The sequence below is a fragment of the Hypomesus transpacificus genome, chromosome 3 (genome assembly GCF_021917145.1).
Source record: "Hypomesus transpacificus isolate Combined female chromosome 3, fHypTra1, whole genome shotgun sequence".
NCBI lineage: Eukaryota > Metazoa > Chordata > Actinopteri > Osmeriformes > Osmeridae > Hypomesus > Hypomesus transpacificus.
In genome coordinates, this window is record NC_061062.1 from 1,863,687 (window position 1) to 1,885,647 (window position 21,961).

Consider the following 21,961-nt stretch of genomic DNA (forward strand, 5'->3'; position numbering starts at 1 on the left):
TAAGAGTGGAGGTGGAGTCGCTAAAGCAGCTCAGATTCATAACAGAGGAAGTGGGTCGGACACCCCATGATGACCTTTTCGCCAGCCTGCCACACTGCCTCAGAGACACATGTTCAGTTGACTCTCTTTGAACAATGTGACTCATCACATTCAAGGCCCAAACTATCCCAAAATCTCACTCATTTTCACTTTGAGTTACTTTTTTCACCTTTTGATTGAATGAAAATGAGTGCGATCCAGTGTTAAGTTGCCGAGAGGGTCAGCCAAAAAGTCGTTATTTAATGACTCGGTCGTTAACTCTTGAATATCTTTCAAGATCAATAAAGGTAATTAAATTGAAAGTATTTCACTGTATTGAAAGAAAGGTCATAGTAGGGAGTTAGAGAGAGACTCATTAACGGTCTTGACCTGTGTGGTTCAAGGTTCAGCTGAGTAACAGACGTGGCTGCGCCCCCGTCGGAGGGACACTCAGGGAGTGTCCTGGGATCGAACCACCCTGTGATCGAACCACCCTGGGATCGAACCACCCTGGGATCGAACCCACCTCTGACCTCCAAAGCGCGACCAGGTTAGCAGAAAAGCTAACGATTCACTGGCACTTAAAAATATATATATTTTCAACCTTTCAATAAAAAAATATTTTTATTCTTGTTCTTGTTCATTTTCCCTTTAAAATTCCTGGAAATATCCTAATGCCAGCTAACTTCCAGAAGATAACTGATTGCCTAATTTCTACAATCATGTATGATAAGGTTCAACACAGATCCAGATTAATCTGAAAAACAGAAATGATTAAACAGAAAGTACAGTATCCATGTACTACGTATCACAGTGTGTCTGAACTTCTCTAAACTCAACATGAATAATTGTCTGAATAATACTGAAATGAATCAACGAAAACTAGCTGAGCCATTATTCCTTTCGAAAGGTCATTTTATAGTTCTGCCAAGCCTTGCCCACGTGCTGTCAATATTCCATCAAATGTAATATACCATCACCTTCTCCCCTCCTCCCAACCTCCAGATTCTCCCCTCCTCCAGCTTCTCCCCCCTCTTACCCCTCCTCTCCTCCTCCCCTCCTCCAGCCCCCCCCATCCTCCTCCCCCCCTCTAGCGCCGCCCCCTTTCTTCTCCCCTCCTCCAGCTTCTCCCCCCTCTTACCCCCTCCTCCCCTCCTCCCCTCCTCCAGCTCCCCCCCCTTTCTCCTCCTCTCCTCCTCCCCTCCTCCAGCCCCCCCCCCTCATCTCCTCCTCCCCTCCTCTAGCTCCCCCCCTCCTCCCCTCCTCCCCTCCTCCCTTCCTCCCCTCCTCTAGCTCCCCCCCTTTCTCCTCCTCTCCTCCTCCCCTCCTCTAGCTCCCCCCCCTTTCTCCTCCTCTCCTCCTCCCCTCCTCCAGCCCCCCCCCTCCTCTCCTCCTCTCCTCCTCCCCTCCTCTAGCTCCCCCCCTCCTCTCCTCCTCCCCTCCTCTAGCTCCCCCCCCTTTCTCCTCCTCTCCTCCTCCAGGCTTTCCTCCCTGCAGGGTCCATCCATCATGGTGATGGCAGAGAGGGGGGCAGGAGCATGCAGAGAGCACTAACTCTGTTACCTTTATAGAGTCCATAAATCTCCAGCCAGAGACACCATGATTCTCCAGGAGGGATCTAGTTAAAGTGTCCACTGCCCAGAGAGGAATCGCCTTTTAAACGTCCAGTCTGCCTGGTTCTCAGCCGAGTCACAACAACCAGTCAGGCCCTGGACCACAGGCCTCCACAGACAGTTCAGGATCGTAATGGGTAGAAATGCAGGTTATTGTTAATGCACATTTCTCAGGCTTATAAATAAGTGTTGTCACATGCTGTATGTTAATCACGCAAAACGTTATTGAATTTTGCACTTAACTCTACTTCAGACTAAGACTTACTCCAAATCTGAAAATCTTAGAAGAGGCAGATGATCTCTCGGGTGGTAAACCTTTGAACATCTTTTCAGGTGAGACAGAATATAGTCTCTTGGAGAAGAGAGTTTAGAGTTGGACTTTTCCCCCAACACCACTAAAACAGGCAGCCTTGGCTACCCCATCGTTTTATAGCCAGTAAATGGACAACCTGTTTGATTTCCTAAAATAACTCTATGTAGCAGCTTTATTGCCGGTCACAGAAATAGACCCATAATTGGCCCTGTGTGTCTCTTACAAAGGACAAAAACTCTGAATTGTAAAGCATGCACTATAAAGGATGAACTAAAGTAACTTTAAAAACGAACTATAAAGTATCTACAATGGTGGAGCATCGGTTCAATCCTAGAGACTTAATATCTGTATTTGTGTAAGATTAAGCACTGTCTGGAGACCCTTACATACTGCAGATTGTGTTTTGAGATAGTGGGTGGAACACATCCGACATGTATAATGAAACCTATGAACTGTAAGCCCCTCAGGGCCTCTAGCCCCGGGTCCTTGTTGTGGCTGTAGTGGATTGAGAGAGGACAGCATCAACACTAAATCCTCCAGTACATGTCTTTGCATCATGTAGCCCAACATGAACAATGTGTGAGAGCATACTCTAACATGTGTATGGTAACCAGGGAGGTGCTTGGCATGTTAGAATAACTTGAACATTGTACATTGTCTATTAATAAAAAGCCAGACCGGTCGCTGTATATTTTATTCATAATAAAACTAGCGCATGCAGAACCTGGTGGGCGCTTGCTCGCTAGCCGATGGTCTTCCTTGGAGGCAAGTAACCTTTGAAGCTCAACAGAGAAAAGACAAATGTCATGGTTCAACTGGTCCACTGCAAAATCATTTTACATAAGAAGGGGGCTATATATTTGTGTTTGTACACTGGAACAACAAAGAAAGGGCACGCGTCTTTTCAAAAGGCCATTTTGATATTTCATCTGCCAGCACGTGGAGTGTTACATCACTCGATAGAGAACGGCCTCTTTGTGGGACAATAGCACACACAGATCATGATTTGGACTCTTTTTATTCTGACTTTAACATTGCTGCCTTGTGTCTTTGCAAGATCAGTGTTGTAGTGTCTCTAGATTCTACAACACAAGAGACTCTACAGTACTGATGAGCTATAGCATGTGTGCTATAGCAAAGTCTATAGTCTGTGTGCTATAGCAATGTCTATAGTCTGTGTGCTATAGCAATATCTATAGTCTGTGTGCTGGCCTGTTGGCTGTGCTGTCTGCATTGTCTATAGTTCACAGGGCCTGGGCTCTCATTGGAAATGTGCACATGTTCTGAATGAACCAGCATGGATCAATAATAATTAAACGAAGAAAGAAAGATTGCTTGTAGAGTTCATAACTTTGATCAGGTGACACCTTCATTATGGCATCCTATTGTTCTTTCACTATAAACATCTGTCTTACTGTTGGCTTAACCCTGCCTCTACCTCTCCTCCCCACAGCCTCTAATTAAAGCTATAGATCCCCACAGTATACTGATCAAAGACATTAAATATTTACCAGTCTTTCAAGCCTGACCTTAGCCAGCCAGCACAGTACAGAGCCAAAGCTCGCCTTGCTGTATCCTAATGACAAAACCTCTTCTAAACAACCCCCTCTCCCCTCCATAGCACCAGCAAGTTATCTTTAGTCCGCATTGAATATTTATACACAGAGGCTGGAAGCTCCGTCACCGATCTCAAAGGTGACTCGCCCAGGCTCTGAAGGTGGATAGGGATTGGTTCAGGGTGAAGACACATGGATCTCTGCTAAGTGTCTTTTTAGTCATTTTAGGTAAAGGGATATTGTTTTATAGTCGCACCGACTGCAACCCTCTCTCTCACTCTCTTTACTTTTTGAGAAAGACACAGGCGTGAGCACTGAGCCGATGTGGTCTATGAAATATTTGATTCGTCAGCACTTCTGATCCATCCTTGCCGACCACACAGTCTAAAAATAGACGCTCTCTGGCACTATAATTTGTCTAATTAAAGAATACTCCAGCAAGTTACTATGAATAAGCATCAATGAGGAAACTATACAGCCAATGATTCTCTTTGGATGCCAACCTAGAGCAACGGGATTGGCTGGTTGAGCATGCACATGACTTGAATTGATCTTGGAACTAAAGAGCGTTTCCTTCACAGTTTAACCGTCTGTGTTGTAAAGAGGCTGAAGGAGAGAAGGAGACATGCCAATTAAGACCCCACACGGATATCTACCCATGAGAAACCCATCATTACCCGCAGTTATCAACACCAGGACAAAAGAAGGAGCCAAAGACATGGGTTTCTAAGCACAGTGTAGAGGTGCCACTGAGAAAGATTACATCTTTCTTCTCCGCAGTCTTAATCTTTTCTTTAATGTTCAGCAATCTCCTTTAGTGGAATTCTCTACTTTGCCTGGTGAATGGAGGAAATATATTGGGCTGGAGTTTTATGGTTCCACTGATACGCCAGAGGAAAGTGGGGACAATTGAAATTAAAAAAATCCATCTTGAAAAACAGGCCAAGTGCTCCGAAAGTGAAAGGGCATATAAAGTACTGAAGACTAAACCATTTACACAGATTCAGAGAAACTGAGAATACCAAATGCGTACTCCTATCTGTGAACCCAGTCATTCTACGGTGTCCATTAACAAATTAATGTATATCATCTGTCAAGTCTGGTCCTCGTAGGCCCTAAAGGTTCATTAACTTTACCTCTACAGAAAAACACATTGAATGTCCAAAAACTGGTGAGTAAGCGAGTAACTTTCTTGGAAGAAAAGTTGTACGATTTTGGTGTCCAAGAGCTACTCACAAGTCCTTCTGAAAGCAAAGGCTTAACTGTTGCTGTGGCCATACATTGGTTCCATAGGGAGGAGGGCTGAAGATAACTGCCTCTATGAACAAGGGACAAAAACTAAAGAACGTTAGGTGGAGATTGAGTTTGTGAGTGGGCACGAGGAACCATACACTTGGCTTCGGAGAACATCACAAAGCTCTGCACGGTGTTACAACAATGCCAGCAAGGGTGTTCGTTCTCCATACCCTGGGAATCGATTTCACACAGAGTGCTGAGGACAATGGCGCATCGCAGAGACACTGACTGAGATAGTGTGGCTTATGTTTTGGATTTTGGAGGCAGTAGTCAGACTTGTTGGGCAGCATTTACAAAGCGGGGGATCCTGTAAAAGAAAGCCTTGGAAACTGGCTTCTACTCAGCCAGGAGAGGGGAAAAGATTTTCATGGGGTTTATGTTTGATTTCAAGTTGTCTCCGTGATTGGCTGTAGACAAACAAAAAAAACTTTGTATGGTTACGTGCATGGCATAAGGTGTTAAATCACCTCACGTCATCAACTTGCTTATTCTTTATTACTTACCAGCAACTGAGACACAGGTGAGCATTGTATTTTACACTGCTGTCAAAAGGCTCCAAAGCAACGTGAGAACAGACCTGTTGTGCTAACTCTTTCTCCGAGGCTTATTAATATTTTATTGAAAATAATAAATAGAAACCAAACCCTGTGTATTTCAGAACTAAAGAGCAGCATATGGAAACCACAGAGCCACGAGGCAGCACTGTTGTGTCGCGCCCACGGCCGTGCGTCACGTGCCCCAGTTTTCAGTTCTCATGTTTTTCCCGCCCTTGGTGTTCTCCGTGTTTCTGTGTGATTACCTTTACCTGTGTCTTAGTGTCTGTGCGAGGGTTTTCAGTTTAGTCGTTTGTTCCAGGCCTAGTTGGTTTACCTGTGTCTAGTTCGATCTGGTTCTGGTTCTGGATAAGAGTGTCTGCTAAATGACAAATCTTCCCTGGTCGGTCAGATCCTTGTGTCGTTCTACATGTCCCTCTTTTTGGAAGAATAAATACTTTTTGTTTCTTTTGTCACCCAGATCATTTTGGTTTTGTATTAGCTCGTAAATTGCATTTTAAAGTCGGTCTCGAGTTCGAAACCCGGTATAGGTAAAGCTCTGACGAGCAGCGGGTTTACACTCCCCCCCCCCCCAGTCCTAATGAGGGGTGAGATTTCGTTTATCACTTCATTAGATATGATACCATTTGTGTTAATCAACTATTCATGTGAACTATGAATATTAGCCTACAAGTACAAAAACTGTGATTTCAACATTAGGCCTACTACAATGTTGTGACAATAAGTCTATTCCTCGGTGTTCTCGATGCCACAGTAATGACACGCCCCCTTGTGTGCGCTGCCTGACATGCACGTCGGGTTCAACAGCCTGCCACAGCGGAGCACCGACTGATGGAATGTGAACGTGCTTCTCTAGATGCTAATTGAGGCCGCGATGTCATCCTTTGCACGGTGACTACAGCACATCCGAAACTGCACACCCTGGCTTTTGCCCGTTTGCACTTACAATGATCACTACCGAAAGTGCAGAGAGTGGCGGAGACCAGATTAGCTTTCAGCTGGAACCACTGAAGACCACGCACCTGCCTGGGAAAGCGACGACCAGTGACAGTCAATCTCTCTACGCGGACAGTACGTCTACCGCCAAAGTGACGGTTAACGGGGTGCATGATATTGAAGACAGGATTCTTAGGATCACAGGCTACTACGGCTATTATCCAGGATACTCAAGTCATAAAAGTAAGTAGGTTATCCATAAAGCGCATTATAACCAAGTAGCTTAAGGCGGGAAATGTAACTCCTTCAGCCTAAATCTGAATCATGAATTGGCATGTTGTGGCTTTGGTTGCTTGAAAGAGAAAATAAGTCTGAAATCAAGTCCCTATGAACAAAACGATAGAAGAAATATGAAAGTCTAGTCGCTGCAGTCACATCATAAATTTTGCTTTCACCCAATGTAATTATCTGCTAATTGTTCTGGCTCTTTATAGGCTCAGGGAATATCCTACTGACAACTGTACAATTATGCATAATGACAGAGGTGGGTATTGATACTCAGGATATGTTATCTGAGAGAGGTGTGGGCAAAGAGACACAGAGTGATAGCCTTTGTCATGGTAATTATATATTGGTAAAGTGAAATTATACTGCTTACTTTGTCCAATATGAAGAAGTGAATTGTGCATATTGACACTCATTCCATCTCCATTAGGCCTACAATGAACCCTACTACAAGGATGTCAGTGATAATGCGTGTCTGCCCATTTATCCAAATTCAGTAATGGTTTCATTTTTTAAATTGCCTACTTTTTAAAAAAGATATAAAGTTGAGTTCAGACTGGTTGAGTTCAGACTGGTTGAGCTCTCTCTAGCAGTGAAGTGAGAAACATACCTCTGAGCTAAAGCAAAGCTGGTTCACTACCCTCTCAGAAGCCTCCTCATCACAAACTCACAGAGTGTAACAACACTAAACACACTCATCTCTCTGCCCTCCTCCAGCTACTCGTCTGGGACCCTGAGCGAGACAGTGATGCAAATAGAGACTACAGCCTGTTTGCTGTTGCCTACTCTACAGTAGAGACTACAGCCTGTTTGCTGCAACCTACTCTACAGTAGTGACTACAGCCTGTTTGCTGCAGCCTACTCTACAGTAGAGACTACAGCCTGTTTGCTGTAGCCTACTCTACAGTAGAGACTACAGCCTGTTTGCTGTAGCCTACTCTACAGTAGAGACTACAGCCTGTTTGCTGCAGCCTACTCGACAGTAGAGACTACAGCCTGTTTGCTGTAGCCTACTCTACAGTAGTGACTACAGCCTGTTTGCTGCAGCCTACTCTACAGTAGTGACTACAGCCTGTTTGCTGCAGCCTACTCTATAGTAGAGACTACAGCCTGTTTGCTGTAGCCTACTCTACAGTAGAGACTACAGCCTGTTTGCTGTAGCCTACTCTACAGTAGTGACTACAGCCTGTTTGCTGTAGCCTACTCTATAGTAGTGACAACAGCCTGTTTGCTGCAGCCTACTCTACAGTAGTGACTACAGCCTGTTTGCTGTAGCCTACTCTACAGTAGAGACTACAGCCTGTTTGCTGCAGCCTACTCTACAGTAGTGACTACAGCCTGTTTGCTGTAGCCTACTCTATAGTAGTGACTACAGCCTGTTTGCTGTAGCCTACTCTACAGTAGAGACTACAGCCTGTTTGCTGCAGCCTACTCTACAGTAGTGACTACAGCCTGTTTGCTGTAGCCTACTCTATAGTAGTGACAACAGCCTGTTTGCTGCAGCCTACTCTATAGTAGAGACTACAGCCTGTTTGCTGCAGCCTACTCGACAGTAGAGACTACAGCCTGTTTGCTGTAGCCTACTCTACAGTAGTGACTACAGCCTGTTTGCTGCAGCCTACTCTACAGTAGTGACTACAGCCTGTTTGCTGCAGCCTACTCTATAGTAGAGACTACAGCCTGTTTGCTGTAGCCTACTCTACAGTAGAGACTACAGCCTGTTTGCTGTAGCCTACTCTACAGTAGTGACTACAGCCTGTTTGCTGTAGCCTACTCTATAGTAGTGACAACAGCCTGTTTGCTGCAGCCTACTCTACAGTAGTGACTACAGCCTGTTTGCTGTAGCCTACTCTACAGTAGAGACTACAGCCTGTTTGCTGCAGCCTACTCTACAGTAGTGACTACAGCCTGTTTGCTGTAGCCTACTCTATAGTAGTGACTACAGCCTGTTTGCTGTAGCCTACTCTACAGTAGAGACTACAGCCTGTTTGCTGCAGCCTACTCTACAGTAGTGACTACAGCCTGTTTGCTGTAGCCTACTCTATAGTAGTGACAACAGCCTGTTTGCTGCAGCCTACTCTATAGTAGAGACTACAGCCTGTTTGCTGCAGCCTACTCTATAGTAGTGACTACTGCCTGTTTGCTGTAGCCTACTCTACAGTAGAGACTACAGCCTGTTTGTTGTAGCCTCGATTCACATTTGAATTGCGATTCAGTCTGCCAGCGATTCAGATCGATTCACAAATGTATGTGAATCGATTTTATTTTAAAATCTCAGAAAAATCGTGAATTGATTTGTTATCGAATCGTGACCCCAAGAATCGAATCAAATTGTGAGGTACCGAAAGATTCCCACCCTTAGTAAGCATGTAGGCAGGGAAGTACCATTCACGACTGTCTAGTAAACAAGATTACTTTTTTTGTTTACGTAGTTTATTCCCATTATTGGATCCCATTTTTAATTTAGCTCACTCTTGAGTCTCCAATTGTGAATTTGAAATGTCCATGAAAGTCGATGCTAATCATTTGGTTAGACAAGGCCTGTGTGCGGGGTGAGAAAAGGAGTGACACATTAATAGATAAGTAGTTTGATCCTGCCAAACCTATGGGGTAATGATATATTTAGCAATTTCTTGTTGGCATTTTGCTATTGTTGCCATGTTGCCACCATCTGTCTTGCATAACTAGATGCCTGGAGGAGAATCCTGAACTATATTTTGTGATGAGGTATTGGCATAGATGCACATGCCCTGACTTCTGAGGCAGTGAACGAGTTTATACACATTAAGAAAGAAGCAGACTTTTGTTTATCAACACCTATGTTCTCTTCAGAACCAATCAAATCAAGACCTTCCTTTGGTCATGAATGAGTGAAACGACTCAGACAATTAAAGTCATCACAGACACAGAGAATAGACAATAACTTGATTTACAGATGGTTGGGCAGATAGCCATCACTCTGGGTAGTCGTCTCTTATGAAAAGGAAAATACAAATCCATTCACAAGTCACCAACTCTACTTCTTATACGGTAAGGCTTCTTAATCATATTACGTGTTCGGCGCTTACAAAGCATGTGGACAGTATTTTGAGTCGGCTGTGTTGAATCATAGAGTCTAGTTAAGTAACCCCACATAGCAAGTAAACGTAACAAAACCTTTCCCCTAAAAGTTCTCTCAGAGACATGCATTGTCAGCACTATCTGCCTCTCTTAGCCTTTACCTCTCAGGGTGCTATTTTTAACTACCGTCATACTCTTAATGAGATGCAACTTCTTGTGAACCGCCGTTGAAAGAGGGTCAGTCCTCGGCGTTGTGAAGGGAACGGGTCTGAACGCCCACAAAGTTCAACTTATTTTTTTCCGAGGTTTGTTACCGTGTTTTCACCACTGTTGCAACTTCGCGAATTTCACATGCTATTGTTTACCTCACCACTGATAACGGATGACAGATACACTGGTCGACAAGGTTATTCAGACGATTAAAACATGCAACGGTGTGTAGTTAGTTTGAATCTCGCTTAACCTCATATCCCAACTCGGTTTTTGATTCGGTGTACCGTGGTTGTGGAGAAGTGCAGTTTGCCCTGCACACGGTTTTCTACTGCCCTCATGTGGTCACAACCTCCATTTTAAAAGCAGATACCCCAAGCCCACTTACCCTACAGCAATGACTGTGTGTGTTAATCAAGATTGAGAGCTCCTTGAGCAACCCTCGCTCTGTCATTACCTCCCGAGAAAGACGTTTACACAGTATGCTTTGCAGGCTACCAAAAATATCTCAGTTTGCAAGTAGGAAGAAGAGAAATCCCCGAGGTTGTACTGCAAACCTTATTTCTGTTTTCTCGTATTTGCTGTTATGCATCACGATAGAAGGCCTTGCAGGGTAGACACAGTTCTGTGTGCTTGTTTTGCAATGTCTTTTTTTCTTCTTCTAGAGACCCTTTTGCAAAACAGGGCCTTTGTTTCAGGATCAAGAACAGGACAGGAGCCTGTAGACAAATCAAACTCACCTTGTTTACCTCTCAGCCACTTCTCACAGGGTTGTGAACATGCTTCCACTGTTCTGTCGCCCCATTCTGCCCACTAGATGTCCTCGTCACCTAATTAGATGAAAAGAACCATCTTGCTTGTATCTGAATGAATTAAATCCACTATTTTACCACTCATCATATTAAGTATGTCTGGGTGTTTGGGCAACAGTTTCTAAATCCTCTCTCCATCTCCATCCATCTCTCTCTCTCTCACTCTCTCTCTCCCTCTCTCATTTTCCCTCTCCTCTCCTGCTGGTCCTCTCTGAAAAGATGTTCTGATTAGCAAACAGAGATGCATAAACACAAAGGCGTGCGTGTGGCGTGCCTCGCAGAGGAACATGGTCTGATCTGAATGACAAAGGGCCTGAATGAGGAGACTGCGTCAGTAGGCTTGAGCTGTGTGTTCTGGACAACCAGCGTTGCCATGGTGGAGCGTGGGGGTCGCTTGGGTTCTGTTTGTCCCAAGACGCAACAACAGAGAGAAACAAGAGGCAAGAGATGCTGGTACAAGAGATGCTGGTACAAGATAGGCTGGTACAAGAGATGCTGGATTGGGGTGAAGACGTGTAGTGGTGCATGAGGGATGTGTCCGTTTGACCTCATAGGTTACACCAGATGCACCTTACAACGACTGGTGAAGTTTTGCAAAGAAAGCTAACAACATGTACTGAAAAATGCATATTAATTAGTCAGATTATTATGGTGGTCTTGCTATGGCATAGTTACTGAAACAGTAACACTACTCAAACAATGTATGAAATCAGATATTGAACCTAGTTTCCATTGGTCTCGGAGCTCAATGATAATGTATTTAATATATATATACATTAATCTTTATTGGCAATGACGACAACATTGTTGTCGTTGTTCCTCATGGGAAAAATCCTTTGTCATAGTGGATGAACAGTACGGGGACTCTGACGGTGTCTGTGGTGAGTTTGAGCCATGATCTCTCCATCCATACATACCACAGCTGTGGTCCACCAGTCTGAGCTCTGAGTGCAAACTGATTAACATCCGTGGTCCTGATCTGCTGACTGGCTGTCTTTTCCCTGCCCTGCGTCTAGCTGCTGGCTCCACCAATCAGCAGGGCTATTTTTAAGTTGAGCCCCTGGCCTCTGGGGAGAGAGATTCTGTAGTCCCACAGCCCCAGTCTCTGACACACCTGACCCTACATCAAGCTTTATCACTGACCAGGAGTAAGTGCATTGCTACGTTTCTTTAAGTTCTTTGGTGATATACGACTGTGTGGCCCCAGGAGGAACACGTACAGCTGCACCCGGCTGGCCTGTCATTGATTTCCCTGGCAGGAGAGTGAGCCGGAGACGGGGGTTAGGGACTGGAGGCTGTTATATTAAGATTATATTACAGAGAGCAGAACCTCTGTGTGTCTGACCGCACCAGTGCTAACGTGCCATCAGTGGAAAGGCTAACGGGCGGACGAGGCCTATTAAAAAAGCGCAGACAGAGGCAGGGTGACAGAGAGGGGTTTCTCCTAACAGCAGTCGCAGGGGGCAGGTCCTCCTGTCTGGGCTGGGGCAGACCTGGGACCTGGGACAAGGTGCTTTCCTTTCTCTGGAAGAAGGGCGAGTCACTGAGTAAAACAATAACAAAAACATCGACATTTAGAAAATATTTTGGGGTGGGCCTTGGTATCTAAGAGGAGAAACCTGACCGGAGGTGATTATGAGCACTGACACCCTGAGGCGAACTCTGACTAGAGAGTAGACTAGAGACTAGAGAGAATTGGTAAAGAGCCTCTCATCGCTATGTCTCTCCTGCATCTATGCAGTTTGGCTTTCTCCTTATGGACTACACCTCGTCTGATGTTACACTTTTTTGCTCACATAACTTATTGAGGGCTTTTCAGGCTCCTCTCTGCTGACAACACAGTGGGCGCAGAACCCAGAAAGTGGATTGGGGGGGGGGGGGGCAGAAACGTCTAGCTGCTCACCTCCAGTCTCCCTTCCATCCAAATGGTGATGGGGAGACGCAAGGCTTCAGTTGGTCCCTTTCTCCCCCTAAATTCATTAGTGTCGCAGTGGTGCAGACAATAGAACAGGACCTCCATAAATAATCTAAGACTGAAGGGTTAGTGAAGTAGGGGAGAAGTGCCAGGAAAGCAGAAAGAGAGAGAGAGAGAGTTGAAGGGAGAGAGAGATTTGGAGAGGAGGAGAAAGAGAGAGATTTGGAGAGGAGGAGAAAGAGAGAGTTGGAGGGAGAGAGAGAGATTTGGAGAGGAGGAAGAGAGAGGGATTTGGAGTGTAGGAGAGAGAAAGAGTTGGAGGGAGAGAGAAAGAGAGAGCTGGTGGGAGAGATTTGGAGAGGAAGAGAGAGAAAGAGAGAGAGAGTTGGAGGGAGGGAGAGATAGTTGGAAAGGAGGAGAGAGAAAGAGAGAGAGGGAGGGAAAGAGAGAGAGTTGGAGGGAGAGAGGGGGAGAGAGAGAGACATAGTTGGAGAGGAGGAGAGAGAAAGAGAGAGAGCTAACACAGCATAATTAGCCCTGGCTGCTGCTTGGTTACCTTTCAAACAAAGCAGCTGATTTGCCGAGCAAAACGAAGAGGAGGGGAAAAGTGAGGGAGGAGGAGGAGGAGGAGGGAAAAGGAGATGAAGGGAGTGATTGTGCCGTGCCACATACACTTGAAGCTCAGTCTCCCTTGGAGACAGTGGCAGCGTCGGATCACAGCATGACGGAGCAACACTAGAGTCTCCAACACACGGAGTTCTGTCACCAGCCAGAGAGCCAGGAGAAGAGGGCTGGACAGTCCCGGTCAGACACACTGGGAGACAGTTAGACAGAGGGAGCGCAAGAGAGAGGAGGAAGGACCGGAGAGTGAGAGAGAAAGAAGAGCTGTGGTCCAGGAGGAGAGGAGGAGGAACGCAGGAGGAGACCAACGAGGAGTCAGAGGATGACGAGGAACTGCAGGAGGTGCTGCTGAGAGATCAGCTGCCAACGCACACGCACACACACACTCCCACACACACTCCCACACACTCCCACACGCGCTCACAGACCCCCCCCCCCCCCCCCAAACACACACACACACATCCCAGACTCTGTCCCTAGTGGAGGATGAAGAAGCACTCAGCCAGAGTGGCTCCGCTCAGCTCCTACAGCACCCAGGTCCTCACCTGCCCCATCTCCGAAGGTAAAGACTCCCAGCTGGGCACCGGGCACCCAGGGGGGAGGGACAGAAGTAGGAGGGATGGGGGATGGATGGGTGGGTGGGGGATGGATGGAGGGGTGGGGGATTGATGGAGGGATGGATGGATGTATGTATGGGGGAGGGATGGAGGGATGGATGTATGGGTTATGGCCCTTGATGCCATGTCTGGGACATCTACTGTGTGAGTGACTGAGGAAGCTTTAAAAAACTAACAATTGTGCTTTACAGACAGTTGTGCTTTGAGGACATGAAAGGGGTTTCCCCCAATGACAACATAGGTGCGCATGTGTAACGCAACGCTCGAGAGAGGCGTGTGATGCAGCTGGCTAGTAATCCTCCCGTCTGGGTGATAAGGCTTTGCATGGCCGTCCTTAAACGGATCAGTTGTAGAGGGCAGGGGTGTTCAATCCTGGTCCTCGAGAGCCCCTGTCCTGCATGTTTTAGATGTTTCCCTGCTCCAGCACACCTGATTCAAATGATTGGTCATTACCTGGCTTCTACAGAGCTTGATAACAACCCATTCATTTGAATCAGGTGTGCTGGAGCAGGGAAATATCTAGAACATGCAGGACAGGGGCTCTCAAGGACCAGGATTGAACACCCCTGTTTTAGGGGCTGGGAGATGAAGCATGAACACAAGGAGGAGGGGGCATGAGAGTGGTGTTGTGTCTGTGTTCTTGGCATGTTCTGTGTGTGGAGATGTACAGATGTCCAGGCTAATGACGACTGACTCTTCTCAGAGGTGTGCTAACATGGGTTAACCTCATAAGCCCTGGAGGACACTGCAGACTAGTGAATGCTCCTACAGTGATAGAGTTGTTGATTTGGATTTCATGTAGTTACTTACTCACTTCAGTTTGTTGTTTCAGAAGCTTTAAGGATTTTACAGTTTTGTCAGGATTTTGGGCGACAAAAATGTGTCCTTAACTTCCCCTTCACCAGCAGCCCCATCATGCGATAATGATGTTGTGTTTCACGAGACCTCAAATGTAGCCTGAGATTCAGCATTAATGAGCTGGGGAGATTCCAATTCTGTGTTTAATATCTAAATCCTGGCCTCAGATCCTTCTCAGGCTCTCTAGCATCAGGATCTAATATGCTAGCTACAGTAACTACCCTGGGCCACTCACCTCCTGCAGTAAGATGATTTCTGTCTGCTCAGCCAATATGACGAGGCCTGGTGAGTGTGTGGATGATCATACTGTAGCGCAGTAGTTAGTCTATTCCTCTTGGTTCTCTATAACGACAGGATATGATGCTTTTCCGAAGCCGGACGTTATTGCTTTCATCTTCCTTGATATATATATTACTACTGTGTTTACATTCTGCACCAACATCACCAAAGCTAATTCCTTTGACGTACTGGGCAGTAAACTGGTTTCAGATTCTGATCATCACGTCCCTGGATGGTCTTTACAGAGGTTCTCTCTCTGTCTCAGGCAGATCTCCTCTCACCACCGTCTACTGTACACGGCCTACTGTACACGGCCTACTGTACACTGTACATGGTCTACTGTCACTGTACACGGTCTACTGTACACGGTCTACTGTACACAGTCTACTGTACACAGTTTTCTGTACACGGTCTACTGTACACAGTCTACTGTACACTGTACACAGTCTACTGAACTACCCTGGCTGGGATTGGATCAGATCAATCCTGTTTTAAGCATCACCATTAGGATCTCCTTTGGGGATAATAGTAAAGGCCTAGGTGTAGTGGAGATAACATTTGCTCCTCCCTTAAGCCGTGTGCTGCATTCCAAGTTCATCGTCGGTTAAGGTTTAATTGTGGCTACATTTACATTTAGTCAGTTAGCAGATGCTCTTATCCAGAGCGACTTACAGTAAGTACAGGGACATTCTCCCCGAGGCAAGTAGGGTGAAGTGCCTTGCCCAAGGACACAACGTCATTGGAATGGCCCGGGAATTGAACCAACAACCTTCTGATTAATAGCCCAACTCCCTAACCGCTCAGCCATCTGACCCGCTAGAAGTTCTGTAATGGTCACAGGATTTGCTGGAGTCCAGGCAGCGTGATCGCCGCAGGGTTCTTAAGGATTCCTTTGAAGTAGCACTACCAGACGGTACTTGAACAGAACTGACTCTCAAACCGTTGCTCATAATTCCTCATTTACTTGATGTGTGGTAGAACTGTGTCTTTGTGCCCCATAAAAGACAGGAGTATTTTGTATAGATCAGTGATTTTTTATTTTTTTTTCAACAGTGAGAAGGTTAAAAGTATAACGAAAAGAGAAATGTTGGCCTGCTGTGTTTGTCACGTACGATGTATCCATCATGAGTGTTAGCTACAAATGAACCAAGGACATTTTTAAGCTCCTATGACCTGTGTCTTTTCAGAAGTGGTGATGACTGATGCCAGCCACTGGAGTCATTGCTCTTATCTTGGCTTTTGTTGGAGGAGAGCTTGATGGGTAGTTTCAAGGACAAAAATGACTCGTGTCCGCCTGGTTTCTGCTTCTGTGACTAAACTCCTCGTAGTCATCTCCTCGTATTCGCAGGGAAAGTCGGCAGTCTGCTGGAGTCTTAAGGATCTATTCAAATCACAGTTTGCTGTTTTCATATTGGAGACTGTCAATTATCAAAAGTGTGTGTAAATGTTTCAGTTGAATGTGTCAGACACACATCGCACTCATATCTCTCTGAGCCCTGTTAAAGTCCTGTCTTAGGTGCTGAATAGACCTTAGTAACCCAGGAAGAGTCCGCTAGCACTGGTGCTTGACTGTGAAGTCTCCAGCCATGGTAGAAATGACTGAGCCCAGAGCGCTGAGTTAGCAAGCTGAGAGCTGCGATCATCCAGCACATGTCATCTTGTATTCCTGCCCTGGTGTAAATTGATCGCACTGTGGAGAGCTATATAATGGATCTTGGCTCCGGAAACACCCTCGCATTATCTTAGTCACATAGACACACACACATATACACAATACATATACACATGCACACACACCCTCCTCAATACACATTAATAGCAAGTAATGTTATTGATAGCCCAGAAGGCCATTCCATTCCACAATTCATTAAGGCAATGCACAATTCAACATTCTGCTTTGAAGGCTAAAAGACGTCTGTAAAGTATGTTGTTCTATATAAATCCTTACAGTTCTATTTCCCAGACCTGGGCTGCCAGGGTGTGATCCAACCCCAAACAGAATGCTGTACCCTCCAATTATTTTAGCTATAAGAGTCTTCCGAGGAAGCTATAATCAAAATGCCCCCTTACATTTAGTCATTTAGCAGACGCTCTTATCCAGAGCGACTTACAGTAAGTACAGGGACATTCTCCCCCGAGGCAAGTAGAGTGAAGTGCCTTGCCCAAGGACACAACGTCATTTGCGACGGCCGGGAATCGAACCAACAACCTTCTGATTAATAGCCCAACTCCCTAACCACTCAGCCATCTGAACCCCTTATCACAATCATTCTAGAGCAGAGCTGTGGGTGTTCATCTGCAACCTGTAACCGTATTATAACGACAAGGTTGTCACGTCTTTGTCATGTGATCTGAGCTGACACACACAATTAAGACGACATCATCTTCGGGGTGTCGGGTGTCTGTGCATGCCTGACTATATATGGGAGTCAGATGGCTGAGCGGTGCGGGAGTCGGGCTAGTAATCAGAAGGTTGCCGGATCGATTCCCCGCCGTGCCAAATGACGATGTGTCCTTGGGCAAGGCACTTCACCCTACTTGCCTCGGGGGGAATGTCCCTGTACTTACTGTAAGTCGCTCTGGATAAGAGCGTCTGCTAAATGACTAAAATGTCAAATGTAAATATGTGCCCCCGAACGCCGTGCCGCATCATGACCCTATGATGCTATTTACGACATGGACAGGCTCCACGCTAAGCCGACACATTTCCAACAGAAGCCCACTGGAGTGCCTCCACAGCAGGTAATTCAAACTGGAGGACTGCTCACTAAGGACAGGTGATCGATACCTGCTCTCCTCCTGATCCTCAGTATTAGGATAGCATTATAGCGTTAGCTCCAGGGATGTAGGTGCAATTATAGGGTTAGACTAGGGTTAGGGTAACCGACGAGCGACGTTACTACCCCTGTCACACAGAGGTCAAAGGTCACCCGAACAGACATCTGTCCTACCTTGTCTCCTTCTCAGGAGAGGAGGGTTCAGAGTCCCAAGCAGAGACGCCGGGCAGCGAGGCGAGCGGAGAGGGGACGTCCTACCAGACGTGTACCAACGCGCTCCTCAAGGTGCTGGGGGGGCTCCTGCTGGTACTGTGCGTGTCCTCATCTTGGGTGGGCACCACGCAGGTGGTCAAACTCACCTTCCAGTCCTTCTCCTGCCCCTTCTTCATCTCCTGGTTCAGCAGCAACTGGAACATCCTCTTCTTCCCTCTCTACTACTCGGGCCACGTGGCCACCACCAGGGACAAGCAGACACCCATCCAGAAGTTCAGGTGAGTTCACAGATCAACATAAACAGACCTGATAAACATGATAAACAGACATCATCACTCAGCAGTCCAGCGCAACACCAGGACTGTTAGTTATACTTGTTGAGTGTTTACTCTGGTCCACTCATGAGATGGACCTATGCTACCTATTACTCATGAGACCTATGCAGACTTGTTGAAATAGGACTCTGATATTTTTCCGTGTGCAAATTTGCAAAAACACGTGGCCGTTTCCTTGACTTCCCAAACACTATCTACCTCGAGTAAATCCCTCAGTCGAATGACGTCCAATAAAATTCTCCATGAACTCTATTTTCTAATTAGCTTCGGAGAAAATGAGATTCTTCATTATTAAGGGCCAAGGAGAGCTCCTGGAGTGGCGGTCTAATCTGGGTTTAGGAATTTGTTTTTTTATTTATATGTCCGGGAGTGTTAATAAGTGCTCTGGCAGACAGAAAATTTGTTCCGAGCTGTTTGTTTGTTGTTGGAAAGGTTTGATCTGTTCCAGGAACTCAAGTGGAACTTCCCCCGTTTAATTTCCATCTCCATTCAGGCATGTGAATGAGGATATTGACCGCAATGAGCAGATATGCTCAGGGAAGTAATATACATGTCATTTTGTTAGAAGGCAGTATTTACCACCTCCTGGAGAGAAACAGTGCTTTGGGCTGTGGACCATACATTTACATTTTAGTCATTTAGCAGACGCTCTTATCCAGAGCGACTTACAGTAAGTACAGGGTCATTCCCCCCGAGGCAAGTAGGGTGAAGTGCCTTGCCCAAGGACACAACGTCATTTGGCTCGGCCGGGAAACGAACTGGCAACCTTCAGATTACCAGCCCGATTCCCTCACCGTTCAGCCACCTGACTCCCTAGTAGTAAGACAGTTCCGTCCCCGCCCCTTCTGCTCCACCCAGGGAGTGTAGTCGGTTATTCGGAGAGGATGGGATGACCATGAAGCTGTTCCTCAAGAGGACAGCCCCCTTCTCCATCTTGTGGACGCTGACTAACTACCTGTACGTGATGGCCCTGAAGAAGCTGACAGCCACGGAAGTGTCCACGCTGTACTGCTGTCACAAGGCCTTCGTCTTCCTGCTGTCCTGGATCGTGCTGAAGGACCGCTTCATGGGTGTACGCGTGAGTCCCGTCTGTCCAGCCCATAACACACGTGTCCGTCAAGGCCTTTTCTTCGTAGGTTCACGTTATCGTCATGGGTGTTTCGTCTCGATGATGATGGTGTTGGTGGAGATGATGAGGATGTTGTCCTCTGTGCCTGTAGATCGTGGCAGCTATCATGGCCATCACAGGCATTGTGATGATGGCATACGCCGACGGTTTCCACGGCGATTCCATTGTGGGCGTGGCCTTGGCTGTGGGCTCTGCCTCCACATCGGCTCTCTACAAGGCAAGTTAACCCCCAAAAAATAATCATAATCATAAATATCATCTTCTCACTCTTTTTTTCATGGTGTTTCATGGCAAATTTACACGTGAGTGGTTGTTGATTTCCAGGTGCTGTTTAAGATGTTTCTGGGCAGTGCCAACCTAGGGGAAGTGGCCCACTTCCTGTCCACCATGGGAATCTTCAACCTCATCTTCATCTCCTGCGTTCCTCTCATCCTCTACTTCACCAGGGTGGAGCACTGGGGCTCTCTGTCCTCCCTGCCCTGGGGGTACCTGTGTGGGCTGGCTGGGCTGTGGCTGGGTGGGTGGATACTGACACACACACACAGATACACACACACACACACATACTGATGTGTCAACCCTTCTGTCTCTTTCAGTGTTTAACATCCTGGTGAACGTGGGTGTGGTACTCACCTATCCCATCCTCATCTCCATAGGAACGCTGCTCAGCGTCCCTGGCAACGCAGGTAGGCCACAGGAAACGCAAACAGCAACATTCCAGAGTTCCAAGGCGTTCAATCAAGGGGCGTTATTATGTTGTGTGCCAAACAATTAAAAAATAAAACTAATTACTACGTAAATCAAAAAGACAAATACTGTTTTGATAAGAATTTTATTATAACAAGAAATGTAATGTTTTTGCGAGTAACCTGCAGCCTACAGGAGTACGTTGTTGGTGATACTTGGGTGGTTTGGTCGGACCAGAGGGAGTACTCACTCTGAACAGTCTAAGGACCCCCGGTTTAACAAAATGAAACAAAATCGCTTGAATTTCCAAGATGAGAGTAAATATCCGTTGGGTGTGTGTAGCGCTGGGTGATGTTGCATCCAGAGGTCAGCACTTATAAAGGCCCTCGCAGCAAACAGATTACACAGCAAGTTCCTCTCTATCCTCACATCAGAAACCCAATCATCAGTATGTCTCCACAGACTCTGCAACTATCTCTCACCGAGGGAGGATCAGGTTGCTAAGGCGACACTAAACGCCTGCAGACGAGTTGTTTTCCTTAACCACGGTAGCCTGTATGAAGGTCAGTGGGTTACGCCAAGCTGGCGCAGTGCTCCAGACCACAGAGACAGAAAGGGAGGGGGAGAGAGAGAGAGACAGAGAGAGAGGGAGAGACAGAGAGAGAGAGAGAGAGAGGGAGGGAGAGAGGGTGGGTGGGTGGGTGGGAGAGAGAGGACATCACCACTTGTGCTGATTGTAAGCCGCAGTGTTAAGCTAAGATGACCCCACCACAGTCTGAGTGTCCTGTGGTTGGTTTACTTTATGTAATTAAACAGAACACGTTTTTTTTCCCCCCTCTCTCAATCTCGTCTATCCTTCACTCTCCTCACCTCTCTACTCCTCCACTCTCCTCTCCTCACCTCTCCTCACCTCTCCTCCACTCTCCTCTTCTCCACTCCCTACTCCTCTCTTCCAATCTCCTCCCCTCCACTCTCCTCACCTCCACTCTCATCACCTCCACTCTCCTCACCTCCACTCACCTCACCTCCCCTCCACTCTCCTCTCTACTCCTCTCCTCCACTCCACTCTGCTCCCCTCCACTCTCCTCCACTCTCCTCTCCTCCACTCTCCTTTCCTCCACTCTCTTCCCCTCTCTACTCCTCTCCTCCACTCTCCTCTCCAGCCATCGACGTGCTGAAGCAGGAGGTGTTCAGCGTGGTGCGTCTGGCCGCCACCTGCATCATCTGCCTGGGCTTCCTCCTCCTGCTGCTGCCTGAGGAGTGGGACTCGGTCACGCTGCGTTTCCTCGCCGCCGTCGCCGACAAGAAGTCTGAGGACAACGGCGAGGAGCTCACAGAATCCAGCATCCACACGCGCAGCCGTAGCCGTGCCAACGGCGCCGTCTCCATCCCTCTGGCATGACCCCCCCCTCCCCCGCACGTCCATCCCGCACGTTTCTCCAGCACCCACCTGGCAGGCGTGGCCAAACAACCGAAGAAGCATCTGGAGCGGGGAGACCTTTCTTGGGGTTAAGATGGAGTCATGTCTCCAGCACCGCTTCCCTGGCCAGGGCGGGAAGAGAGGACTTTTACAGATTCTGCTGACGAGGAAGTTCAAAACTTCCTTGATCTCTTTCCCTCGCCCTCGCAGTCCACTCCCCAGCACGTCCCCAGTCCACACAGGCCCGTCTCCCCTCCTCCTCCATGGACTGTATTCTGTGAATATTAATATTGACAGGGCCAGTTTGGCTCAATCTTATCTGTATTTATTAAATTTATTCAGAGGTAAATCAATAAGATGAGTATTTACATTTGACTTCTTAAACAGTATTATATACAAGAATGGGAAATATACTATGCTTAATGTACAGTACAGGCTTTTCTTTCTTTTCTAATAA

General features: G+C 46.8%; 1 protein-coding gene across 2 annotated transcripts; it reads left to right on the plus strand.

Moving 5' to 3' along the window:
• Positions 1-6,297: 6,297 nt before the first annotated feature.
• On the plus strand, positions 6,298-21,783 carry slc35f4 (solute carrier family 35 member F4). Of its 2 annotated transcripts, none has more exons than XM_047049248.1 (7): positions 6,298-6,529; positions 17,911-18,211; positions 19,127-19,346; positions 19,489-19,614; positions 19,722-19,914; positions 19,994-20,083; positions 21,248-21,783. In XM_047049248.1, the coding sequence occupies exons 1-7, from the start codon at positions 6,298-6,300 to the stop codon at positions 21,484-21,486; spliced, it is 1,401 nt and encodes a 466-aa protein (XP_046905204.1). In that variant the 3' UTR covers positions 21,487-21,783. The 2 variants fall into 2 exon arrangements, with proteins under 2 accessions (XP_046905204.1, XP_046905213.1); XM_047049257.1 differs by lacking the exon at positions 6,298-6,529 and adding an exon at positions 13,676-13,769 and having other exon boundaries at positions 17,914-18,211.
• Positions 21,784-21,961: the final 178 nt, after the last annotated feature.

Excerpts from the sequence above, each read along its gene's own strand:
- slc35f4 (XM_047049248.1), top strand. The coding sequence starts at position 6,298 with ATGATCACTACCGAAAGTGCAGAGAGTGGCGGAGACCAGATTAGCTTT. Across the intron at positions 18,212-19,126 it reads ACACCCATCCAGAAGTTCAG|GGAGTGTAGTCGGTTATTCG; the intron begins GTGAGTTCACAG and ends TGCTCCACCCAG. Across the intron at positions 19,615-19,721 it reads CCACATCGGCTCTCTACAAG|GTGCTGTTTAAGATGTTTCT; the intron begins GCAAGTTAACCC and ends GTTGATTTCCAG.